Here is a 22,575-nt window from a genome sequence, read left to right as displayed (position 1 = left end):
CTTCTCCACACACCCTAAAGTTCCCACGGGGCACCCTCAGGGTACAAAGTTTGAAACTCACAGGACCTAGCTCTGAGATTCCCCAGGATACAGGACTTCCAGTATAAAACCAGGACAGTTCCAGGAAACCAGGACAAACTGGCACCCCTTTCTAGTGGTGGCTCTTATGTTCTTCTCTGAGAGGTCTTCTTTGTGAATCTGGGCAGCTTGTGCAAAGCTGCCCTTTCCTCCAGTAGGTCGCTCAGGTTGGCTATGTGTGCATCCCTCTAACAGCTGCTCCTCAACATCAATCTTTTCTCGTACAAGTTAGGGTAGGGGGAACAGCCCAGTCTCCGGCTCCCCTCACTGCAAGTGAAGTCCTTGCTCGGGTCTTCTCTGCCAGACAAGCTGTTGCAGAAGCAATTACACAGCCACAGGCTTTTGGACACGGCAATTAACTACAGTCGACAAAGCCCCTGTATTTATTTCATAGATTCAATCAACCAGAAATGATTGCTTCTTCCCAAGAAGCTGTCCGAGAACCATCTTTGAGGACAGCTCCAACCCTGCCTGCCCCAGGCCCATAGCTCCAGGAGCACCAGTCACACCACAGGAAGCCTTAAGGCCCAGAGTGGGGAAGGAACTTGGCAGAGCTTGTGTGGCCAGTCCCCGGTCAATTTAATCTCCACCCGGTGAACATGAGGGGCTGCCCAGGAGCCTGAACTATAAACACACACACACACACACACACACACACACACACACACACACACACGCCTGCAGATATGCATTTCTTACCACAATATGGGAAGGAGACAGAGGCGTTATTCCTGTGTCCCCAAGGCTCCGGGCTGGAGATGAATACGCAGATGTGGGAGCCGTTTCTGAAAAGAAAGACAAAGTCCACTCCTTAGAAGTGTTCCAGGCTGACCCAGGAAGGAGAAATGAGGGCTACATGGCCTTGGTCCTACAGGCACTGTGACCTCTGGAAAGCCAGCCCATGTGATGCCAGGAAGATAGGAGCATCTGTTCCAGCACCCCCTTGTATTGGGTATTTAGAACTTGACCAAATGAGATGTGCCCTTTCTCCCAGTGACCAGCAGCCCTCTCCCTCTGTGCCACCCAACCTAGCTAAGCAGGAGATGCTGCTAGGTCGCCAAAAGCCCCTAGCTCCTGGCTGAGTCCTCTATGGAGCCAGCTCTTAACCTGGGCTCCATGATGGACTGGAAGAACCTGTAGTCATCTGAGATTTTGTGCAAGTTATTGTATACATTTCCTTGGAAGAGTATCCAGAGCCCTCAGGTTCCCAATGGTATGTGGGACACTTGCCCCAAAGATTAACAACCCCTAACTTAGGAACAGAGGTTGTGAGCACAACGTCCAGAGAGAATGTCCTTTGCTTGGCGACTACCTCACCTCCTCCCTCCCCTGCCAAGTATGATGAACTCATCTCTCTCCTGAGATACAGACAGCTTTGGACATTCAATAAGCAAAAAGGCAGACAGATTAGCATTCCTGGCCCCCACAGGCAGCACCCCACAATAGACAGGAGGTCAAATAGGAGGCGGGTGAACAGCTAAGCAGCAGGAAGGTCATTTTGTCCGTTGTCATGGTGCCCTCACCAATCCCAGGCACAGCATTTGTTCTGAAACCTTCCCAGAGCCCAGCGGCTCTCCCTCAGGAACAGGACCCCCAAGGAGAAGTTACACAATCCCTAGTCAGGCTGGAACATTCCACAGGGATCTCCCTGCCTGCTGCCCACGAGTGGCAGGGCCACGGAGCACCCGAGCAAGGACAGCATGCTCCCACTGAGGAGAAGGCTGGAGGCTGGGCACCTGTGACCACCGGGCACCATCTGGGGTGTTCTGCACTTGCTACTCTGGCTAATATATAGTCTAATACCTGCTAGGGGAAAAATGGGTAATTTTCTAAAACAATACTTGTGGTCAAGGAAACCCAGAGGATTTGAAGAGTCTGAGAAAGGCCTATCTGCTTCCAGGGGAGCACAAAGAATGGCTCCATCTGCCTATTCTGCTAAATCACTTTGGGTTAATCCCAGGCTCTTACTGATTTCTTTTTCTACTTGATGAGAACTCAGGCAGCATCATTACAGATGGTACCAAACAGGCTGTGGGAATGAAATGAATCATGCAGGAGTGAATGTGAAGCCTCAAATCTGCACAGCCACTTTCTTTCTCTACAGGCTCACAGCCTCTCTCCTCCTGATGAGGCTCAGTTCTTAACTCAGGGAGAGAGATGCATAAACATGTAATCAGAGGCAAAAAAACCCAGCTCACCAGGCAAAGGATTTGAATATACATTTCTCCAAAGATGATATATAAATGGCCAATAAGCACATAAAAGGATGCTCAACATCATTTGTGTTTAGAGAGGTGTAAATCAAAACCACAACGAGATGTCACTTCACCTCCACTAGGATGGCTATAATAATATTTAATAATTACAATATATGATTAGTAATTTAATATAATAATTTTAAAAGAAAAATAACAAATGTTGGCAAGGATGTGCAGAAACTGGAACCCTTGTGCATTGCTAGTAAGAATGTACAATGGGGCAAGTGCTGTGGAACAGTTCCTCGAAAAGTCAAGAATAGACTTACCATATGACCTGCAATTCCACTCCTAGGTATCTACTCAAAAGAACTAAAAACAGGGACTCAAAGAGATGCTTGCCTGTGAATGTTCATAGCAGCATTATTCACAATAACCCAAAAGTGGAAACAACCCAAGTGCCCATCAACAGACGAAAGGATAAACAAAATGCAGCATATTTATATAATGGACTAGTACTCCGCCATAAAGAGTAATGACATTCTTATATCGTTCGTATACATGCTACAACATGGGTGAACCTAAAAAAAATGCTAAGTGAAACACAAAAGGACAAGTATCGTACCATTCCAGTTACATGAAATATCCCGAATAGGCAAATTTATGGAGACAGAAAGTAGATCAGAAGTTACTGGAGGCATCTCTCCACAGGTTGCCCCAAGGGCCATGGGCAGGGCAGACAGCTCTCCAACAGGTAGAAGGGAGGAATGTGGGAGTTCTTGCTTACTGGGTACAGAATCTCTGTTTGGGGTGATGAAAAGTTTTGGAATAGACCGTGGTGATGGTTGCACAATGTGAATATTACTCATACCACTGAACTGAACGGTTTAAAATGGTTAAAATGGCAAACTTTGTGTTATACTGTACATAATTTACCACAATAAAAAGACATTTTTAAAAAATCAATTTGCTCATCTGGGAGGGAAAGCTATTTCTATTTCTATTAATGACTACAACTCTTGAATAGAGAATGGAAAAGTAAGCTGGATTCCTAGAAGAGCCTGCTAAGCTCCACCCTCTTTGCTAATCTCCCAACACAAGTGCCTCCCTTCCATAAAAGCAGGGGGAACTCTGCCTCTCCACTAGGGGACCCAGACAGATGGTCCTTCCACCTGTTGGCGAGCTGTCTGCCCTAACCATAGCCCTTGGGGCAGCCTGTGGAGAGATGCCATCAGCACCAAGTGCCACCCTCTCCACCTGCTACCTGGAAGGCCTGCGGCCATGTATTCACAAATGCACAGATGAACTTGGAAGAAACCAAATGTCTAATTGTCCAGAAAATCTGGTGTTGGCAATTAGCAAACAAGCTATTATCTGCAGAAAAACCATCCACCCCGTTGTTGCTGGGTTCTAATTATCCTATCAGTCAGCCCTTCTCAGAGCATGTTCTGGGTCATCCCATTGATTTGCAAAATAGCATGGGTCAGGCCACACATTGAGTGCATGCTTTGGGCCCTCAGGAGACTCTTGGATACTTTGAGGGCAAAAACCAAGGATATCTGGGTTCTCCCCATACCTCCCTCCCCCACTGCAACTGGCATAGAATTAAACAAATCATCTGACTTGCTGATCACCCAGCCAGGCCTAGAGGCAGCTGAACTTCATATTTTCTCTATCAGAAATTAAAATTCAGCTACACTGTGTGATAATTTTAAACTGATCTGCATAGACAGCATGGAGGAGTAACATTTGCACAGATACTTGCACATCGTGCATACCCACATCTATATATCTACAAACTCCAAATCAAAGATAATTCACCAGTTAATGTCCATCAGTCCAGCACAGGAATATACAAAGCCTGTAGAAACACACTAATATTTCTTTACTTCACTACTTAGGTTGTCAAAGTGGTGCTCAAAAATGGGGGGTGGGATAACATGGAAAAGCCTACACTAAGAGATGTGAGGAGTTTAATTCTGGTTGCTAATAGCCCCAACAAGGCCTGAGATCTCTCATACAATAGTAAGCAATTAGGAAAAACACAAGATCAATGGAATGTTATCTATTAAACTATGGACATTTGACAGATACAGGCTAATAGACAAGGGGAGACAGTTGATATGTAGAATGTCTATAGGTACAAGGTATATGCTTATGCCCTTGGCTATCAATTATACTAACACCATTATCCACAGTAAGAAATTAATTAATTGTGGCCCTATCTATGCTGCTTCTGTAAAGCTAATACAACATCTCCCCCAGGACTACTTCCATCCACGGGATATTCCAGTTCAGTCCCCACAGGTTGACTTGGGCACACTAGGAACAGAAGAGAAAGGCAAAGCTAACACCTCAACATGAATAGAGGTTTTTATAGCCCAGGCTTGGAAGACAGAGAGGAAGCTGAAGAAAAGAAAATGCAGACCCTTCTGTGGCAGTAGGGAAGGAAGACTGCTAAAAGAGATGAAAGGAAAGTGCTTTCTCAGGAAATGTGGTCAAGGTCAGAGCTGGAGGAGCTGGGAGTTTTAAGAAATACCTACCACACTCTTCCAACTATGTTAAATAAAGACCACTCAAAGCATCTTCTATTTCAAGCACTAAGTCACGCTGAAATTCTGTAACATGGAGAGATCCGATGATTTCACATCACAGAATCGGAAAAACACTTTTAAGAATGCAAACTATCAGCCACAAAACTATGGTTAAGCTGAGGGGTAAGAGATCCCGGAGCTTTCTAGTAAACAAACCAAAATTAATCAGATCTCCTTTGTCATTAGTTATAAATAATTTAGCATTACTTCAGTCCTGTGTAGTGTACAATCTTTTTTAGTTTAGTGAATTTAAAAATAAATTGACATAGGTGGTTATAGCTTCACTCATAAACTTGAGCCACCCCATCCCAACACATTAAATAAATTTCACCATTGCAGCAATGTAGAGGATAAATAAATAAAAGTATTGCTCGACCAAGTCTCCTGCCACAGGATTTTTTTGAACCCCAAGCTAGGTAGTTAAGGAAGAAGTAAATTAACTTGTTAGTTTAGTCTTCATTGCTTGCCTTAGTGGTATAAGAATTAAAATGTGGGCTTCATCGGGGTTCCTGCTATAAAATGCAACACGCATAAAATTCAGGCACATTTTTTATTTGTTCCCTTCTCTAATGGCTTTAATCAAAGCAGACATTCTTAAAATAAAAAATAGTTTTGACACGAGAATCTCAAAGAGAGCCATAATTCATGAACTTGCTTGGTGCTCTCCTCTGCTGGAGACATTAGTCAGCAAATGGCTGTGAGCAGAATCGTAGACTTTCTGAGACACAAAATCGATCCTGTTCCATAAATACAACATTTTTAAAGATGAAGACAGAACCACAGGGCTGACATTATCTTACAAGGTTCCAGGCTCACACGAAATGTGACAGGTGGTCTCCACAATAGTGACACGCTAGCTTCTCCAAGTAGTCCTTCTTGCTAGCTTTCAGATTTATGTAGCTATTAAATAAATGCCAAATTTCAAAAGGAGTTTTAAGATCTGGTCCTCATGATGGAGGGAGAAAATGCAATATACATATTTTTCCATTTCTTTTCTCCTACAGGCTGTGAGATGACAGGCCTTTGTTGACAATTGCCTAAAATCAGGCTATTTGAAAAAAAGCCTCTCTTTTTCTCTCTTTATATGCTCTGCCTGCAGTGTCATCTCTGAAAATTGATCAGCTCAAGGTCATATGTAGGTTACTGGCAAATATCTTTTAAGGAGGAAAATAAAAAAATCTTTTATTACAGGCTTCATGGCTAGCTGAACTAATGCATTATTACCATAAGCTGAGCTTCCATTTCAGTAAATAATTTATGGGCTTTTTTTTTTTAATCACCATGGTGGATGTCCAGAGTAAATGGAAATTTTATTGGCATGAACCGGGAGACCCTCACACTACAAAGAACACTGATGTAAAATAACTGCTCTCCAAGTGCTAAATAATAATTATGGAAATGAACATCTATTGTGGTAAAGACCACAGCACCAAACCCAAGCCAAGTGGTGGGCTGAGTCTGGCCCATCCTGATACTGGACAGCACTTTCTTGTTACCCCTCCTGCCTCCCTAGATGGTCTCAGAGATGCTTCAGAGAAAGAGAACTGGGGCAGCTGTGTTTCCCCAGAGACAGAGAAACCCCAGAGTCCTTGCAACCCCAGACTGCCAGTAGGGGTGATTCATATTCTCTCTCCTAACTGCAGGCTCATGCACTTGTTCGTACACCTCCAACTTGTGTCTCTACATGTCCAGGTAACTGCTGAGGAAAGTAAATACTTGCTAAACTAACAATTTTCCTATTAATTTTCATGAGCCCCTGCTGTCCAGCATTTGGAGAGGCTTCACCAGAGCACCCCACATGCAGTACTAAAATGCTTCTGTCCACTTGGCTTCTCTTCCAGATTGTGTATTGGGGCAGGATCATGTCTTTCTTCATCTTTGATTTCTCAGCTCCTGACATGTCACAAGCACTCAAAAAGTGGATGGATGGATGGATGGATGGATGGATAGATGGATGGACAGACAAGTGGATGGATGGATGGGAGGGCAAATTGATGAATGAATGGATGGATGGATGGATGGATGGATGGATAGATAGCTGAGTGAATGAATGGATAGATGGATGGATGGATGGATGGATGTGTGTGAGGGTGGGTGGGTGGATGGGTGGGTGAGTGGGTGGATGGATGGATGAGTGAATGGATGATGAGTGGATGGATGGATGAATGGATGGGTGGATATGTGGAGAGATGAGTAAATGAATGGATGGGCAGGTGAATGAATGGGTGGGCGGGTAAGTGGGTGGATGGATGGATCAGTGGGTGGGTGGTGGGTCAGTGGGTGGGTGGATGGAAGGAGGGATGGATGGATGAGTGGATGGATGCTTTTATGTGTGCCCAAAAGTGGACTCAGTGACTATTCACAGACTTGGAGGGCCAGTGAGGTCTTTCACAACTCAGTCATAACATTCCTTGAGTTGGGATATTAATAATATACTTGCTGAGTTACTTCTAAGTGTATTAATAATCCCATATGTGGGATCAGCTCTCAGATTACCCAGATCTGCCTCTCTCCTCAGACACCCCTTTCACCAGGGAAACTACCATTGCTCTCAGATGGGAGGTTTCCTAGACTCCCTCCCTTCCCATTCCATCCCCAAGTTCTGTCATTCCTACTATTTAGCATCTCTCATATTCACTCTTTCCTCTACAAAGTCACCACTATAGCCTTGGTCTCCAACCCTATAGTCTCCCTTCCCCCTCCAGGCCACACTCACCCTGTAGTCAGAGCTATCTGATCAAAATTGAGGACTGCTCATATTACTCAAACTTCTCAGGGTCTTCCCCTAATATCCATACTCCATGAGAGAAAGCCAAGCACACTGCTAGGATCCGGGCCTCTCCAAGTCCACCCTACCTCCCTCTGCAGTCTCTTCTTTCCCTCACTGTCCCCATTCCTGACCATACCAACATATCCACGGACCCTAGAACATTTGTGCTTGACCCGGCCTCCAGGCCTTTGCACACACTATTCTCCTGCCTGGAATGCTCCCCACTTCTATAGCAGGCAAATTCTGCATCATCCTCCAGGAGCCCCCATTCCTAAAAGTCAGCTGCCCCTCCCCCCATTTGAGAGAGGCGAGCCTTCTCAAAACCCTTGGTGTAGAGGAGACAGGAACTTGTTTTAATCAGCATCTGGTGGTCAACTAGCAAAACCCAGACGGGGGAGACTCTGCAAGACAACAGTCAGGTTTCTTCAAGAAATAATCACAAGGAAAATATACAGGAAAGGAGGGGGAACCTATGGTCAGAGGTTCTCAAACTTTGACAGGCATGGGCTTGTTAAAACTAGTCCCACCTCCAGATTCTGATCCAGTAGGTCTGAGGCTGACTGAGAATCTGCATTTGTGGTGAATTCCCAGACCATTCAGACTCTGCCCCAGAGACCAACTGCAATAGATTAAGAGACTTAAAACATAAACCAACTTTAGTAATCACAATGTGTGCATCTTTATTGGATCCTAATTAAAATAATTTTTTACATTTACATTTATGAGACAGAAATGTAAACACTGACCGGATAGTAATAATATTAAGGAATTATTATTAATAGTATATTTTTTTTAAAGAGATCTTATTCTCTATGACTACATTCTGAAATGTTTACAGATGAAATAAGATGATTCTGGGATTTGCATCAAAATAATATGAGAGGGGAGGGGTAGAGTTTAAATAAGGTTGGCCACAAGTTGATAATGATTGAAACTGGTGATAGATTCATGAGGTTCAATATATAATTTGCTGCTCTGCTTGTGTATGTCTTAAATTTTCCATAATAAAAGAGTAATGATTTTAATGTGCCAGTTACATGGACTCTCTAGGAAGGCAAGACTATGTATTATTCTTATGCTATCTATCAGGGTACCTGGCCCATACATATTTGTCAAGTGAATGAACAAAACAATAAGAATGTGAGTTCACTGAAACCTATACATGTGAACTTCGAAGGCTTGGGAAGGTTTGAGACCTGGGTCTCAGGGTGGGTAAGGGGTTCACACCCAGTGGTCTTCTCTAGGGCTGATGCTGGTAGACCTCATAGACCTAAACAGCTCCTGGAGGAGTATCAGTTTCAGCAGGCACCACCTGGCCCCCTTGCAAACAACAAAACAGACGTCCAGCCACTCCACCAGCTCAGTGGCTTCCACTCTGGAATGGGCTCCAACCAGGCCTCATCTACAGGGCCCTCCTATTAATTAGACTACAGCTCCTAGACTTGGTAGCCCTCTTTGTAAACCCAGGGCCTCAGAGGAGGCAGAGGTTCGTCACCCACCCATTGCTGGGACCCCTTATGTCTGAGAATCAAGGGAGTCTAACTTTGCAGAGAAGCAAGGATGCTTAAAGAACCATGACAGTCCTGTTTTGCTTTGTTCTTCAGACTTGCTGGGATCCCAATGCCATACGGGAGGGACAAGAAGTCTCAGTGAAGGCTTTGGCATTTCCCCATGGTTCTCACCCCAGAGAGGAATAACGAGCTGAAATACTGATGTCAGATGTCCTGATGATGATGAATACTGGCAGGGCCAAGTAGTTGGAGGTGTGGATGCTCATGAGCCTGGGGAAGCTGTCTCACTTCTCTCTAATCACCCCCTTCTCCCTCCATGAAGTAAGAATCAGTATTCTCAAGGTCTTCATCACTACATTGCAATGAACAAAGGAAGTAATGCATGAGAAACCCTCTGAAACAAATAATGTCCCTCACACACCATTTTCTAAATTCCTTCATGATTCAGATATTTATGTACATTTTCTACTTTAGGCTCTTTTGCAAGTTTATTCACACTCAAATTATTAATTTGAAATTACTAGAAATGTGCAAACCCAGAAATCTTTCACGAAAACTATAATAGTCAGCACTCACTGAATGTGCATTTCATGCCAAGCCAAGGGCTTTACAGGTATGTCTCATGGAATACTGCTTCATAAGGAGGGTTTCTGTGAGCTACTGTCATTATTCCTATTCTATGGATGGGAAAATGAAGCCCAGAAATTTAAGAAAGAAGCCTACACCATTAGTCAGGATACCACCCAGTCAGATTCGGGGCTCTCTGACTTGGAGTCTGTACCCCTGCACTGTGCCCAATGCCTATGAGGCATCATTTCTCATAACAGACAAGGCTACGAGACAGATGTGAATGGAAATTCCCATTTCTCAAATAAACAAATGATGTGGAAGAAGACAGGAGTCATGATCACGGGGCAGTCCCAAGACCCAGCTGGATGTCTCTGCCTCCAGGCTCATGAGACTGTGTGGCTTATTCTTCCTTGGGCTGCAAAGCTGAACAGGGGTCTCCATTTCAAAAGCATAATTCTTCAAATCCAGAGACCAAGGTGGGAGAGGCACATATTGGTAACATAGAGATTAGAGGTTCAGGTTCACAGTCAGGAAAGTCTGAGATCACATCCCAGCAGGGGAACTGCCCAAATGAAAGTCACTGGATGAACTACTTCTTGGAGCCTCAGTTTTCTCACCTGGAAAATGGGGGTATGTGTGTTGATGTATATGTGGGCATATTTTACAAGAGCACTATGAAGAATCAATGAAAAGATACCTATAAAACCTGGCGTATGGCAAGCACCCAGTAAATCATAGTGTTATTTTGTTATTTATTATTATCATTACCATCATCATCATTATGAAATTGGTCCAACTGCTGCTGAGAAAACAATCTGTGTTTAAACCATGAGACAGGCAGACACCACCCCCACCACCCACAATGTACAAGGTCAGCAAACGCATTTCCTTTACATTTTGCTTTTCTGGCCTCGTTAGTCAAGGCTAAAAATCCCTATCAGACAGAAACTTGGCAAATGGAACCTTCAGGAAAACTCTTAGTGATGGGAAACGTGAGGGCCATTGCTGCCAGGGGTGAGAGAGACCTCTGTCCCCCTACTTTCCGTTCAGGCTGTCTGCTCACCCCAGGATACTTTCAGAATAATCAAGGAGCACTTGGGAAGCCACATGACTTCAGCCTTCCTATATTCAAAAGGGAAGACCAGTTTCGGTTTTTTGGGGTTTTTTTGTTTTTTTGATTCAGGGTCTCACTCTGTCACCCAGGCTGGAGCACAGTGGCATGATCACAGCTCACTGCAGCCCTCGACCCCCTGAGCTCAGGCGTTCCTTCTGCCTCAGCCTCCCAAGTATCTGAGACTACAGATGCACACCACCATGCCTGGCTAATTTTTCTTATTTTTTGTAGAGATGAAGTATCGCTATGTTGCCCAGGCTGATCTGGAACACCTAGGCTCAAGTGATCCTTCCACCTCAGCCTCCTACGTGCTGGGATTATAAACATGAGCCACAATGCCTGCCCTCAGTTTCATACTTTAAAACTGACTAGGTAAATGTAGAAACTCGTTTCCACTCCAAGAACAGATTCTATCCACCTGAGTCTCTGGGGATCTGGAAGTTTAGACGTCCCCTATCCTATCATAAACAGCTTTGTGATAGTTCAGTCTTTAGAGGCCATGGCATAGCTGGTGCTGACTGTACTGAGAAAGGGTTGATGCCATTCTGGGCCAGCTGGCATCACACTAAACTGAATCTTTCACCTCCCAAACTCTCCCCATCTGTTCCTGAGGATGGGACAAAGAAGAGGAGGTGAGAGTGGGGTAGATGAGCTTTCACCCCTCTTCAGCTGAACCTCTGATGAGAGAGAGATGCATCACCTCCAGGCGGGAAGAGGAGTCTTGGCCACCATGTACTCCAAGCCTAGGGAACTTGAGCACAACCCTCTCACTCCCTGCTAGTGCCCGAGAGGGCAGAGGCTTGAGCACATTGTGAAAACCCCTCTGCAGAGTTTCTTAACGGAAGAGATGTGTCAAAACCACTGTGCACTGCACAAAGGCACCCACCTGGGGAGACATCTCCCAAGCAAGCAAGGCTATATTCACCAGAGGCCGAGATGTCAGTATCTTTTTCCTTTTCCTTTTTTTTATTTTCCCCACCACGTCCACAGATTGGTGTAAAAGGGATGTCATTTTTCTGCCCCAGAGGTGCAATCCCAAGTCATGACTTGAAGGGTTACGTTGCCTAGAGTGAGTGCCTTTTTTGAGTTTTTGCATTCAAAGCAGATCATTTTCCAATTCACCCAAAAACACCATACAAGGCAGCCATGGCAATTAATAGTCAAAAAAGGGAAGAAAATGCCAGGCAAGGTGCTAAGTTCCCCATAACTAGAGGAGTTCAAGAAGAAGCCAGGCGACCATTTAGAAGAGCGACAGAAGGTCAGAAAAACTCGGGAGTGGGACACAAACTAGAATGTGTGGCTGCATGTAAGACTCGCTGAGCACTTGCTGCGCAGCGGGAGCTACAGAGGCTGAGAGGCTTAAGCACCTTGGACCCAAGGAGACAGGTTCAAACTCCAGCTTAGTCACTTGCTGTTCTTGGTAGATACTGCCAGGCCCAACCCAACTCCATTTTTCCCTTCTTAACTAAACCCCAATTTTACACTGGAGGTGTGATCCCCTCCCAGAACTGGGGTTGATCCGGAATAATCTAGACTAATCATGGCAAACCCCTTCCCCTACCAATGACAAATGCAGGAATGGGTTTGTGACCCATGGTGCTGGCCCACAGGATGTGACGGGAAGTCTGCTTGGGGCTTCTGAAAAGGACATGTCCAGTCTTAGGCAAGCAGCCTGGGGAAGGGTGAACATGCAGGGCAGGAGGCCAGCACTTTCAACCACTATCCTGCCACCCACCCACAGACACAGCCCCCCTTAGAGAACCTCCAGGGTCCTCAAAGCGATCCATGAGCTGCTGGACCTCTGGACTTCCCATCCTGGGTCATAATTAATTTCCCTTTTCTGTAAACAAGACAAAATCAGGTTTCCCACGCTTTACAACTAAAAACTGATTCATAGCTATGCAATTATAAACAAGTTACTAAACTTCTCTGCAGCTTCGCTTCACGCAGTAGATAGGAATAATAATAACTCATGCCTCCCAGGGTTAATGAGGATTCAATAAGAATAATGCAGGCAAAAGTCTTAACAGGTATAGCTATTATTGCTTACATAGCATCTCATTTTATCTTACATACAACACAGTGAGGTAGGAAATAGGTAGTTATTAGCCCCATTTAACAGCAGAGGCAACCAAGGCACAGAGAGGTTAAGCATATTCCCCAAATCACACAGCTAGCTAGTGTCTGTCTCGAATGCCAGAGCTCCTTCCCTCCGCTACATTCCAGCCCTGAGGTTCCAGGACTCTGTGAAGTACCCAAGTCTGTACCACTGGCAACTTGCAGCAAAGAGTGAAAAATAAAAGAGCTTTAGATGGAGTGTAAATGGGAAGTGACGGCTAATAGGTATGAGTTTCTTTTCAGGGTGATAAAAATATTCTGAAATGTGATCATGGTGATGGTTGCACAATCTTGTAAATACTAAAAACCACTGAATTGTATACTATGGGGTGGTTAATTTTATGACATGGGAATTATGCCACAATAAAAAAAACAAAGAGCTACAATCAGCCTTGTAAGGAAAGCTCCCCTTGTCCCTCCTGCCCTCAGAAATATGGAGCACAGCCTCCTCTGGAAAGACACATCAGCCACTTCCACCCACCCTGGACCCCATTCCCTCCCTTCCTCCCCTCTCTCCAGTGGGGACAAACCTCTCTGCTTGGCAGACTTGGCAACAGCTCTCCCAGGACTTGTCCAGTGGTGAATCTGGCTGCTGACTCCAGACTCTCCAACCAGAGCTGGGCCAATGGCTGGCACTGGCCTCTCCCAGACATCCTGCTCTTTGGCAATATAAGAAGGCGGACACAGAGCAAGAACAGCACCTAGTCACGGTTGTATTTTCACTTTTCCCCTAGATGCTCTGAAGCTGGCTGACCAGAGCAGACTGGCCCGTTACTCCCAGGGCCAGGCGTGTCATCACGATAGGATGCTGTGATTTGCCAGTGCTTTTCCTACAACAAATAACAAGTGTCAAGGTATTCTAGAAGAAATGCTAGGAAAAGATACCAAAAATCTGACAGCCATAACTAGCCATACCCAGGCATCTCAGCCCCACCCTTGTCGGGAGAGCAAACTGCATCTGCATCTTAACATTCTGCCTGACTATCTGCATGTGGCAAGTGCAGAAGCCAGGATCCTGGGCTGGGAGGTGCTCAGGAAACTGCCTGAGAAAATGCTGCTTCCAGAAGACACAGGAAAAGAGAGCAAATGCCAAAAGAGGCTCCTCCTGGAGGGAAGATAAGCCAAGACCACCCACTACAACCTAGAGGAAAGGCATCAAGGGAGCCAGGGAGCAGCTCAGCTGAAGATGTAGGGATACCCCAGGGATCAAATGCTCTGCTCAGAACAGGCAACTCCAGCATCATGGTGAACAAAGACTTTCATGTTAACAGAAAGGAGAGAAAGTCCTTCCAGAGACTTTTTAAGACCTTTTAAGTCTAAATCCCTAATTATGTCTTACATTTTTTTAATATTGTCTCCAGTGATAAACTTACATTCTTACAAATAGTTAACCGTGTTAAGTTATTGATTAACTTTAGACTTTACTAAGTATGCATGGCAAAATTTCAAGAGTAACTACTCTCGAAAGGATTTGAGACGGAATCTCTAACTTCCAGAGCAGTGAAAGAACACTGAATGAGCAATGCCTCCTGAGGGCTGAATTTGCTCAAAATCTTTTTCCAAGGAATCTGTATGGGTCATGAAAAGATACCTTCCCAGACTCCCCCCGAGAGCAAGGGGGAAAGTTCTAAGCCAAGGGACTCAAAGGGTCATCCAGAGTATCCCGTGGTCACCTAAGGTCAAGTAGCTGTGACAAGGCTGGCAGAGTACCCCCACTTTTACACTGTACCCAGCCCAGTTCCTGGTCCAGAGGGAGAATGACCATCACATTTTGATGAACTTTTGAATTTGAACTTAAAGCAAGTCAACTTCATTAAAAACAAAAACTCTGGCATAAGTGACTAGGGTAGCATAAGAGCAAGCAGACAATCCTACTTCTTTCCCCTACCTCCACTGAAATGCAACTATGAATCCCTCCAAATCCTTTAAGGTAGAGACAGCAGGCCTCAAAACCATAGGAACTCCAGGAAATAATATACATACTATGTTTAGGGGTCCTGGGGAAGCCATAAAGGTGGCCCCAACTACCAAAACATTGAGACTCATCATGGGTATTCACACACCCTGGTGTGAACATGTTGTGCAGGCACGAGAGGGTTTGAGGACACGTGGCCTCCCATGACCCCTTGTACTAGCCCCTACATCCCAGCCGCTATAGTGCTCGGGTCCAGATGAGAGGGACTTTGCACCCTTGCTACTATGCATGGGTGGATGACTGCCCGAGCTCAGGCTTCAGGAGGAGGTGCTGGGCTCCAGGGTGGTCTGCCTCTGACTCTTCATTCCTGCTGTGCCAGAGGCCAGTCCCTCCCAGGAGGCAGGCCTGCCCACTTCATCAGGCGTAAAGGCTTGCAAAGACAGCTTCTCTGACTTCTTTGTTATCTTTAACAGCTCCGTCTGGAACTCAGTCAGTGGCATCTCCTCTGCAGAAAGGAATGCTCCAGACTGGTCATAGAGTGACCAAGCCTGACTCCCTGCAGGAACGCCCCCACTGATCCAGGAATGTCTTCGACCAGGGCACTGACTGCCCATGGGGAGGTGTCCGAAGGAATGTCTCAGCCTTGCAGAAGTGAGAGCAGACCTGTCTAGGCCTCTCACCCTTTCCACAGATCTAAATGGTGTAAACATAACACTGAGGACATTCTGGGTTCGTGAGCAAGAAGAGGGTCCAGAGTGCAACAGGAAAACAGGCACATGACCTGGAAAGTTAATCAGTGGGACCAGCCAGGACTGATGTGAAACATATCGTATCCTTCACACTCCCGTGTGCCTGCATCATGCCCTCCTCTGCCCATCTCCACCGGCTGCCATCAGTCTCATCTAGTGGACACGTATGCCATGTATATTTAATTCATGGGAAGCCAACTATGAGTTCTCAGGTCAAATCAGAGCGAGTGATTTCAATTTAAACATTAAACTGAATGTTAAAAGCACTGTAATTCAAAGCACTATAAAAACTCTATTTTGCACAAGGAATCTTTATTAGACACCGTGGTACGTGCCATAGGGGTGTTAGGACAGACTGACACCACTGAAGCAGGGGAGAGGGAGGGAGCTCCAGGGAGGTGATGCTTGACTGGCTTCTGGAAGGGCAAGTCTGCAGAGTGAACAAGATGAGGAGAGAGTAGCTGGCCCAGGGAACAGCATGAAAAAAGGCAGAGTGATGTGAAGAGCTTCCCAGAGGGACTTTCACTCTCCCAGCTGGTTTCGCTATCTTCAGAGTGTCCCCCCGGTTAACATCACAACCACCAATTTCATCATGTCACTCCCAGCCTCAGGCATTTACTGTAGCTCTCTACTGCCCTTCATATCAGCTCCAACTCTTTAACCAATCAGAAGTCTCCATTAGCCCCTAACCATCGCACCCCCCTGCAAATACCCCCATACAACCCCCTGCACCAGCTGGCTGTGTTCTCTGCCATGTGGAAAGACATCTGCCATCCCTCAGGCCTGTCTGGTGCGTGGTCTGCAGAGAGAAAGGCCCCTGTTGTCCTTCACATGGGAGGAGTTGACCCTCATGCCACGCTCCAGGTAGGCACAGCCCCAAGCTACTCTTCTCATCCCCCAGAGGTTGGATGGGATTAAGGATCCTGAGTTAGCTGGGCTCCAGGGTGACACCTAGTTCTGTCCTCCCCAGCTCTGTCACAGACAGGACTCTATCCCAGGCTTCAGTTTCTACAACTACAAACCAAGCTAACAACAGCTCCCCACCCTCTTGCCTCAGGGTTGTTGTGGAAACCATTAGGGAAGACTTATAAGAAAACTCCAGCACTGAGATGGAAACAGACCAGGTGCTCAAGAACAAGAAACATGGGCCTCGCTTGCCATTTGTTCCTGAGAGCCACAGCACACACATGCTGGCCAAGGTTTTCAATGGTTTGTCCTACCTGAGGGCCACTAAGTCTTCTGCACTATACTAGAGAAGGCCCCTCCATCCATGACACTTGCACCCCTAGAAACCACTGCAGGCAAGCAGGGTAGCCACCAGTACCCAGCTCCAAGGCTGGCCAGGCTGACTTGACTCCTGCTTTGACATACCCAGCATTTTCACTCAAGCCAAACATATGCCTTTCTTACGACCCAGTAACTCTAGTTACGCTACTCCTAGGATTTTGCCCAAGAGAAACAGGCATATGCATCCACAAAAAGGTTTGCTCCAGACTATTCATGGCAGTTTGTCTTACAATAGCTAAAGACTATAAACACACAAACATCGATCAGCAGTAGATAAAGTCATTGTGGTATACCCTACTTAGCAATAAAAAGGGGACAAATTACTCAAACACCCAGGACCAAGAACAAATCTTTTGAATACAAGACCACATACAGGAAAGAGTACATGCTCCATGATTCCATTTATGTGAAGTTTGAGATTAAGCACAACTAATCTAAGTGGAAAGATGTCAGAATAACAGCTACCTCATGGAGTGGGTAGATATGGACTGGAAGGGGCACAAGGGAACTTTCTGGAGTGATCAAAACGACCTGTATCTTGCCTGGCATGGTGATCACATTGTGGATCAGCTTTCTAGTGCTACTGTAGTAAAGTACTACCAATTTGGTGACTTAAAACAAACAAATAACAACAACAAGAAAAAAAGTTGCTGAGTTACAGATCTGGAAGTCAGATGTCTGAAATGGGTCTCACCGGACTAAAATCAAGGTATCAACCAGGCTATGTTTCTTTGGGAAACTCCAGGGGAGACATCATTTGTCTTTTTCAGCTGCTAGAGGTCACCTGCATTCCTTGGCTTGGGGCCCCTTCCTCCATCTTCAAAGCCAGCAACACAGCATCTTCCCAGCTCTCTTTGACTCTGACTCTCCTGCCTCTCTCTTTCATTTTCTTTGTATTGGGCCCACCCAGATAATCCAGGATTATCTCCCCATCTCAAGGTCCTTAACTTAATCGCACCTACAAAATCCCTTTTGCCATGTAAGGTAGTATATTGTGAATACGTTCCCAGGGGCTAAGGCCTGGACATTGTCTTAGTCTATTTGGGCTGCTATTAAAAACAAAAAAACAAAAAAAAAAAACCATAAACTGGGTGGCTGCAAATAACAGAAAAGTATTTCTCACAGATATGGAGACTGAGAAGTCCAAGAGTAAGGCACCAATAAATTCAATGACTGGTGAGGCTCTGTCTTCTGGTTCAGAGATGGCCCTCCTCATTTATAGATGTCCTTACATGGTGGAAGGGGCAAGAGAGCTCTCTGGGGATTCTTTTATAAAGGCTCTAACCCCATTCATGAGGGTGCCACCCTCATAAGCTACTCATTTCTCAAAAGCCCCACCTCCCTCCCAATATTATCACATTTGGGGCACAGGGCTCAAGATATGAATTTTGAGGGGACACAAACATTCAGATAAGAGCAGACATCTCTGGTGAGGCCACTGTTCTATCTATCACACATTGACATAAACATGTGTAAAAACCCATGATCTGTGCACTTAACAGTTGTATGCTTTATGGTACATAAACCACACCCATAATCATAATACAGAGCAAACAATAAGAGTTCCTCTGACATGGGCTACAGATGGCATCCCTTGATGGCTTTGCCCTTTGCCTGAACCTTCTCATGTATCCTCGTTTTTTTTTTGCCTGCACCATCCTCCTGCTTCATAGAAACTGAGGCATAGCAAGAGAGAAAACCTCTCTTGCAGCTGGCAAGAGGCAAAGCTAACGTGATGCCAGGTCTAACAACTCCAAGCCCATAGTCCGCCTGCTCACTGGTACAGAAGGCAGGTATATGACACAAAGGAGAGAGGTGTTTCTTTTGAGAACCCACTTTTATTGCAGTGTGGGTACAAGTACTTTCTCTGCCCTAAGAAAAACAATGGTACAACCGAGATGAAAAAAAAAGATACTCAACGGCAGGGACGGTCAGGAGTGATGGAGACTATACAAACTGGAGACCTGTCTAGAGAGACAACAGAGCTTTGGTTCTGCCCAACGGAGGAGTCAGAAATCCAGATCTTCATGTGAGATCTCTCATTATTTTAAATTATAGGCATGATTTCAAATTTCCTAAGGCAATGGATGAACACATTGGCCCACAGGCCCCCAGTTTACCACCACATGCACCCCACTCAACTCCCTCACCCACCCTTCCAAGCCACCAACAAGCAGCAGCCTTGCCCACCAGAATCCAGCTCTGCACTCTACAGGACATGTGGTGCCCACAGGGAATCTGCTAGTAGCCAAAGCTGCCCCTGAGAGAAGTGACCCAGCAGCTCCTGGGGGAGACCCCCAAGGCAGCTGTACTTAGGCCTCCTGCCCTCTGGGAGTGCATATTCCAGGTGGAACAGAGGCCCTGTTCCCACAGCAAGCCACTCCACCTGCTCCTGAGAGCCTAGCTGCTCCCACTACCAAGGCACTTCCAAAGAAAAGGGCCAGGTGTTCCGGCCTATCTACCATTTTGCCAGATGCCTACCTGAGTGCCTGTGACCACAGCCCAATATCTGAGGCCAGAGTCCCCTGTGCCCAGGCACAAACAGCACTCTTCTGAGTCATCCACAGCTTGGTGGGCTCTGGTTAAGGCACCTTGGGTAGCACCAGCCCTGAACTCTAGAAGAGAGAGCCTAGGCAGCCTTTCAAGCAGTCCTCCTGTGCTTTGTACAGAGCCCACCTTGCTCCAGGGATGTTTAATGTCAGGAAACTCATGGGGTCTTGGAAGTGTCTTTCTTGTGACTTAAGGTAAGGACACAAAGGAGTATCAGAGATATTATCCAGGGCGAGGATGAAGACAGAACACATGCTTTGGGCTCTGAAACTAGCAGGCCACCACCACTCTCTCTTTCCGTGGGATCTTAACAAGATTCATGACCTTGTGAGTATCTGTTTCCTCATCTATAAGAGAAGGAGAAGAACGCCTTCCCATGTGCTGAATTTTGTGAAAGCCTGTCTATGAGCTTTGTCTTTATATGTGTGGCTAGTCTGGAAGACTCAATATCAAGGATTAACCGGGGCTGCTGTTTCTTCCTTTCTTGCCTTTGATTATATTTTCTATAATGGACACGCAATGCTTCTGTCATGAGAACCAAAGTTGTCTTAGTTTTTACCCAATGCCTGAGCAGGATATGATGTTGGCTTTCACCTAGTGCTTCCTATAACCTCACAGGTACCCTGCTGCCCAGAGCCCACGACTCCAACTGTTCCTGGACAGTGTTGGTCCTACCCAAGGTCCTTGCCTGCTCCCCTGTTTCCTGCATGAGAAGTCTCAGCCTCCCTTAGCTCCTGTGACTGCCTGGCCCCTGAAATCTGAGGGCAAACTCTGCCTGGCAAATCTCCCCAGTGACACCATGGCGGAGGTTCTATATCTCAGCTCAGGTGAGTAAGCTGGGAGGCTGTGAGGCCTGCCCAAAGCCTCACAACCAGTAAATAGCAGGGCTGAGGCTTGAACCCAAGACTTGAGCTGGTCTCGCAACATCACTTTGCCTTCCAGAGAGAACACAGCTCAAGGATCCTGCCTGGAAGAGAGTTCTTGAAATGCTACACTCCCTCTGCCTCCTCTCGGTCCCAGGACCTACGCTTTATGGGTGTTGTTTCTGGCTTTAACACGTAACTCCCCAAATGTCCCTTGCCTGAAATGAGCCATCTTCAGTGCCAAGACAGAAACCCTGCCAGCCTGAAGGGTGGGGAGCACTCTGCTGGGGCCCCAGTCTCATGCTGGGCCCCTGAGGACCCAACTCCATCACTGGGTTCCCGCCTTCCCAACTGGCAGTGCCCTCAGATTTAATCATTAACATTGGGTCAGAGTCCTGGTGTTCAGTCACCTAATTTGGGGACAAACCTGCAGCTGCACCTGGCAGGGAGGGGCCCTTTCAATGTTACACATATTTACAGATGGAAAGGGGTTTACAAATTCTCTCTAAAGAAGAAACCTGTGAGTACGGGGCTGGGGAGAGATGTGGGGATCGAGCAGCTTTGTGAGAAGGAGTGGAGAAGGCTGCTATTTTGGCACCCAGTGAGTCACAGGATGAGCGGGATGTCCCATGCCACAGTAAGGGAATTTCTGGCTTCTGTGTTGTGTTTTGTGGTTTATTTTAGTCTCATTGCTAATGTTTCATTAGAAAGTGACTCCCCCTTCCCTTGCCCCTTTTAAGATTTTTTTTGGGGGGATCTTGACCCCAGCTGCATTCTTCAGCATGTTTGTATGCAATCTTAAGACCTTAGTCTACAAGAATATGACTCCATTTTCATAATGCAGCTCAGTGAGGAAGTCTGGTTTTCAATCTGAATATTCATTCAACAAATAAGGTTTAGATACAAAAAAAGCCAAGTGTGACAGAGTGAATTCTGACATTTCTATGGTTCCTTTGCAAATCTCACCCTGCTGGCTGCCCTTCCTCCCCAAGAACCTCAGGCTCTGTCCCCTAGCATGGGGCACTTTGGAATCACATTATTGAACGTATAGTGGAAGCCCAAGGAGTGCAGTGTTGGGGCAGAATCAGTGTCCATGACCAGTCATGTCCTTGTGGATTCACATGTGAATGTACCATATGAACCCCAAGGGAACCTTCCAGAAACTTCTAACATTTCTCACCCTCTTCCTTCCTCTGTCTGTCTCTCTCCCTCCTTTCCTCCATTTCTGTTGCTTACTTTCCCTCTCTCCCCACACACGCCTGCACACATATAGCTATGTGTGCACATGTAAACATCCATGCACATACCCAGTAGCTTCTCCTGAGACAGGTCTGGCAGGCCCCCACCAGCCTCCACAGTAGTAGGTCCTTGCTGGGTCTTTCGGACCACTGACCACCACTCTTCTTGTGAGAGCCTCCCAAAGGTCGCTGTTCTAGGGCAGACAGTCCCTACTTCCCACTGTCCCCTCTGCAGGCACTCCTGAAACCAGCAGGCCCAAGCTGGGGGCTGCCACTCCAAAGTTCCTACCCTCAGTCCCCTCCCATCCCCAATATCCCATCCAGACAGTCTTAGTTTGCTCTAAGAAACAGCATGAGCCTATTGCCATTAGGCTCACTGTCACTTTTTGTTTCTTCATCTGGAAAATGAAGAGCTTTGCTCACAGAACACTGGAAGTCCCACCTCCGCCCTCCAGTTTTAAATGTTTCTCACTCCAATCATCTGTCACACTAACATGCTAATGATGATAAAAGACCCAAGGCTGCAGGCAATGACTCCCTCAGATCTCCATTAATTCAGCAGTCCCAAAGTGGCAAGCAGTAAAGTCCTCCCCACAAAAAATCATGAACCTGACAAAGTGTTATCACATTTTTTATTTTGCCAAGAACAACACTAAATTTTTAAAACTTAAACCTATCATCTGCTACTATATTCAATTCATCAGGAAAGAAAAATAAGACTATAACTGTTATCTATTGCTATCCAAAAAAATTGTCTTAACTCCAAAATTTAGTAGCTTAAAATAACAACTACTTATTTGCACAGAATTCTGCAATTTTGGCTTTTCTCAGCTGGAGTCAACTCGTGCAGTTAAAGTCAGCTGAAGGCCTCACTGGCACTAGATGACCAAGACAGCCTCACTTGCATCTGTTGCTTGCCTGGTCTGTTGGTTGGGGGCCTCAGTTTCCCTCTGTGTGGCCTCTCCAGCAGGATAGTCTGGATTCCCTAAATGGCATAGTAACAGGTAGGCAAGTGCCAACATA

At 46.0% G+C, this 22,575-nt stretch overlaps 1 protein-coding gene across 1 annotated transcript in view; it reads right to left on the bottom strand.

The window, feature by feature from the left end:
- Positions 1 to 22,575, bottom strand: part of HSPA12A (heat shock protein family A (Hsp70) member 12A) — a 155,085-nt gene that overhangs the window by 33,474 nt on the left and 99,036 nt on the right. The window contains exon 2 of the mRNA XM_008069674.2: positions 778 to 863. Coding sequence (XP_008067865.2) covers positions 778 to 863 — 86 coding nt within the window. The remainder of the gene's footprint in view (positions 1 to 777; positions 864 to 22,575) is intronic.

The sequence above is a fragment of the Carlito syrichta genome, unplaced genomic scaffold, assembly GCF_000164805.1.
Source record: "Carlito syrichta isolate Samal-C Ts95f unplaced genomic scaffold, Tarsius_syrichta-2.0.1 Scaffold312174, whole genome shotgun sequence".
NCBI classification, from domain to species: Eukaryota; Metazoa; Chordata; class Mammalia; order Primates; family Tarsiidae; genus Carlito; species Carlito syrichta.
This window is presented reverse-complemented; position numbering and strand designations above follow the sequence as displayed.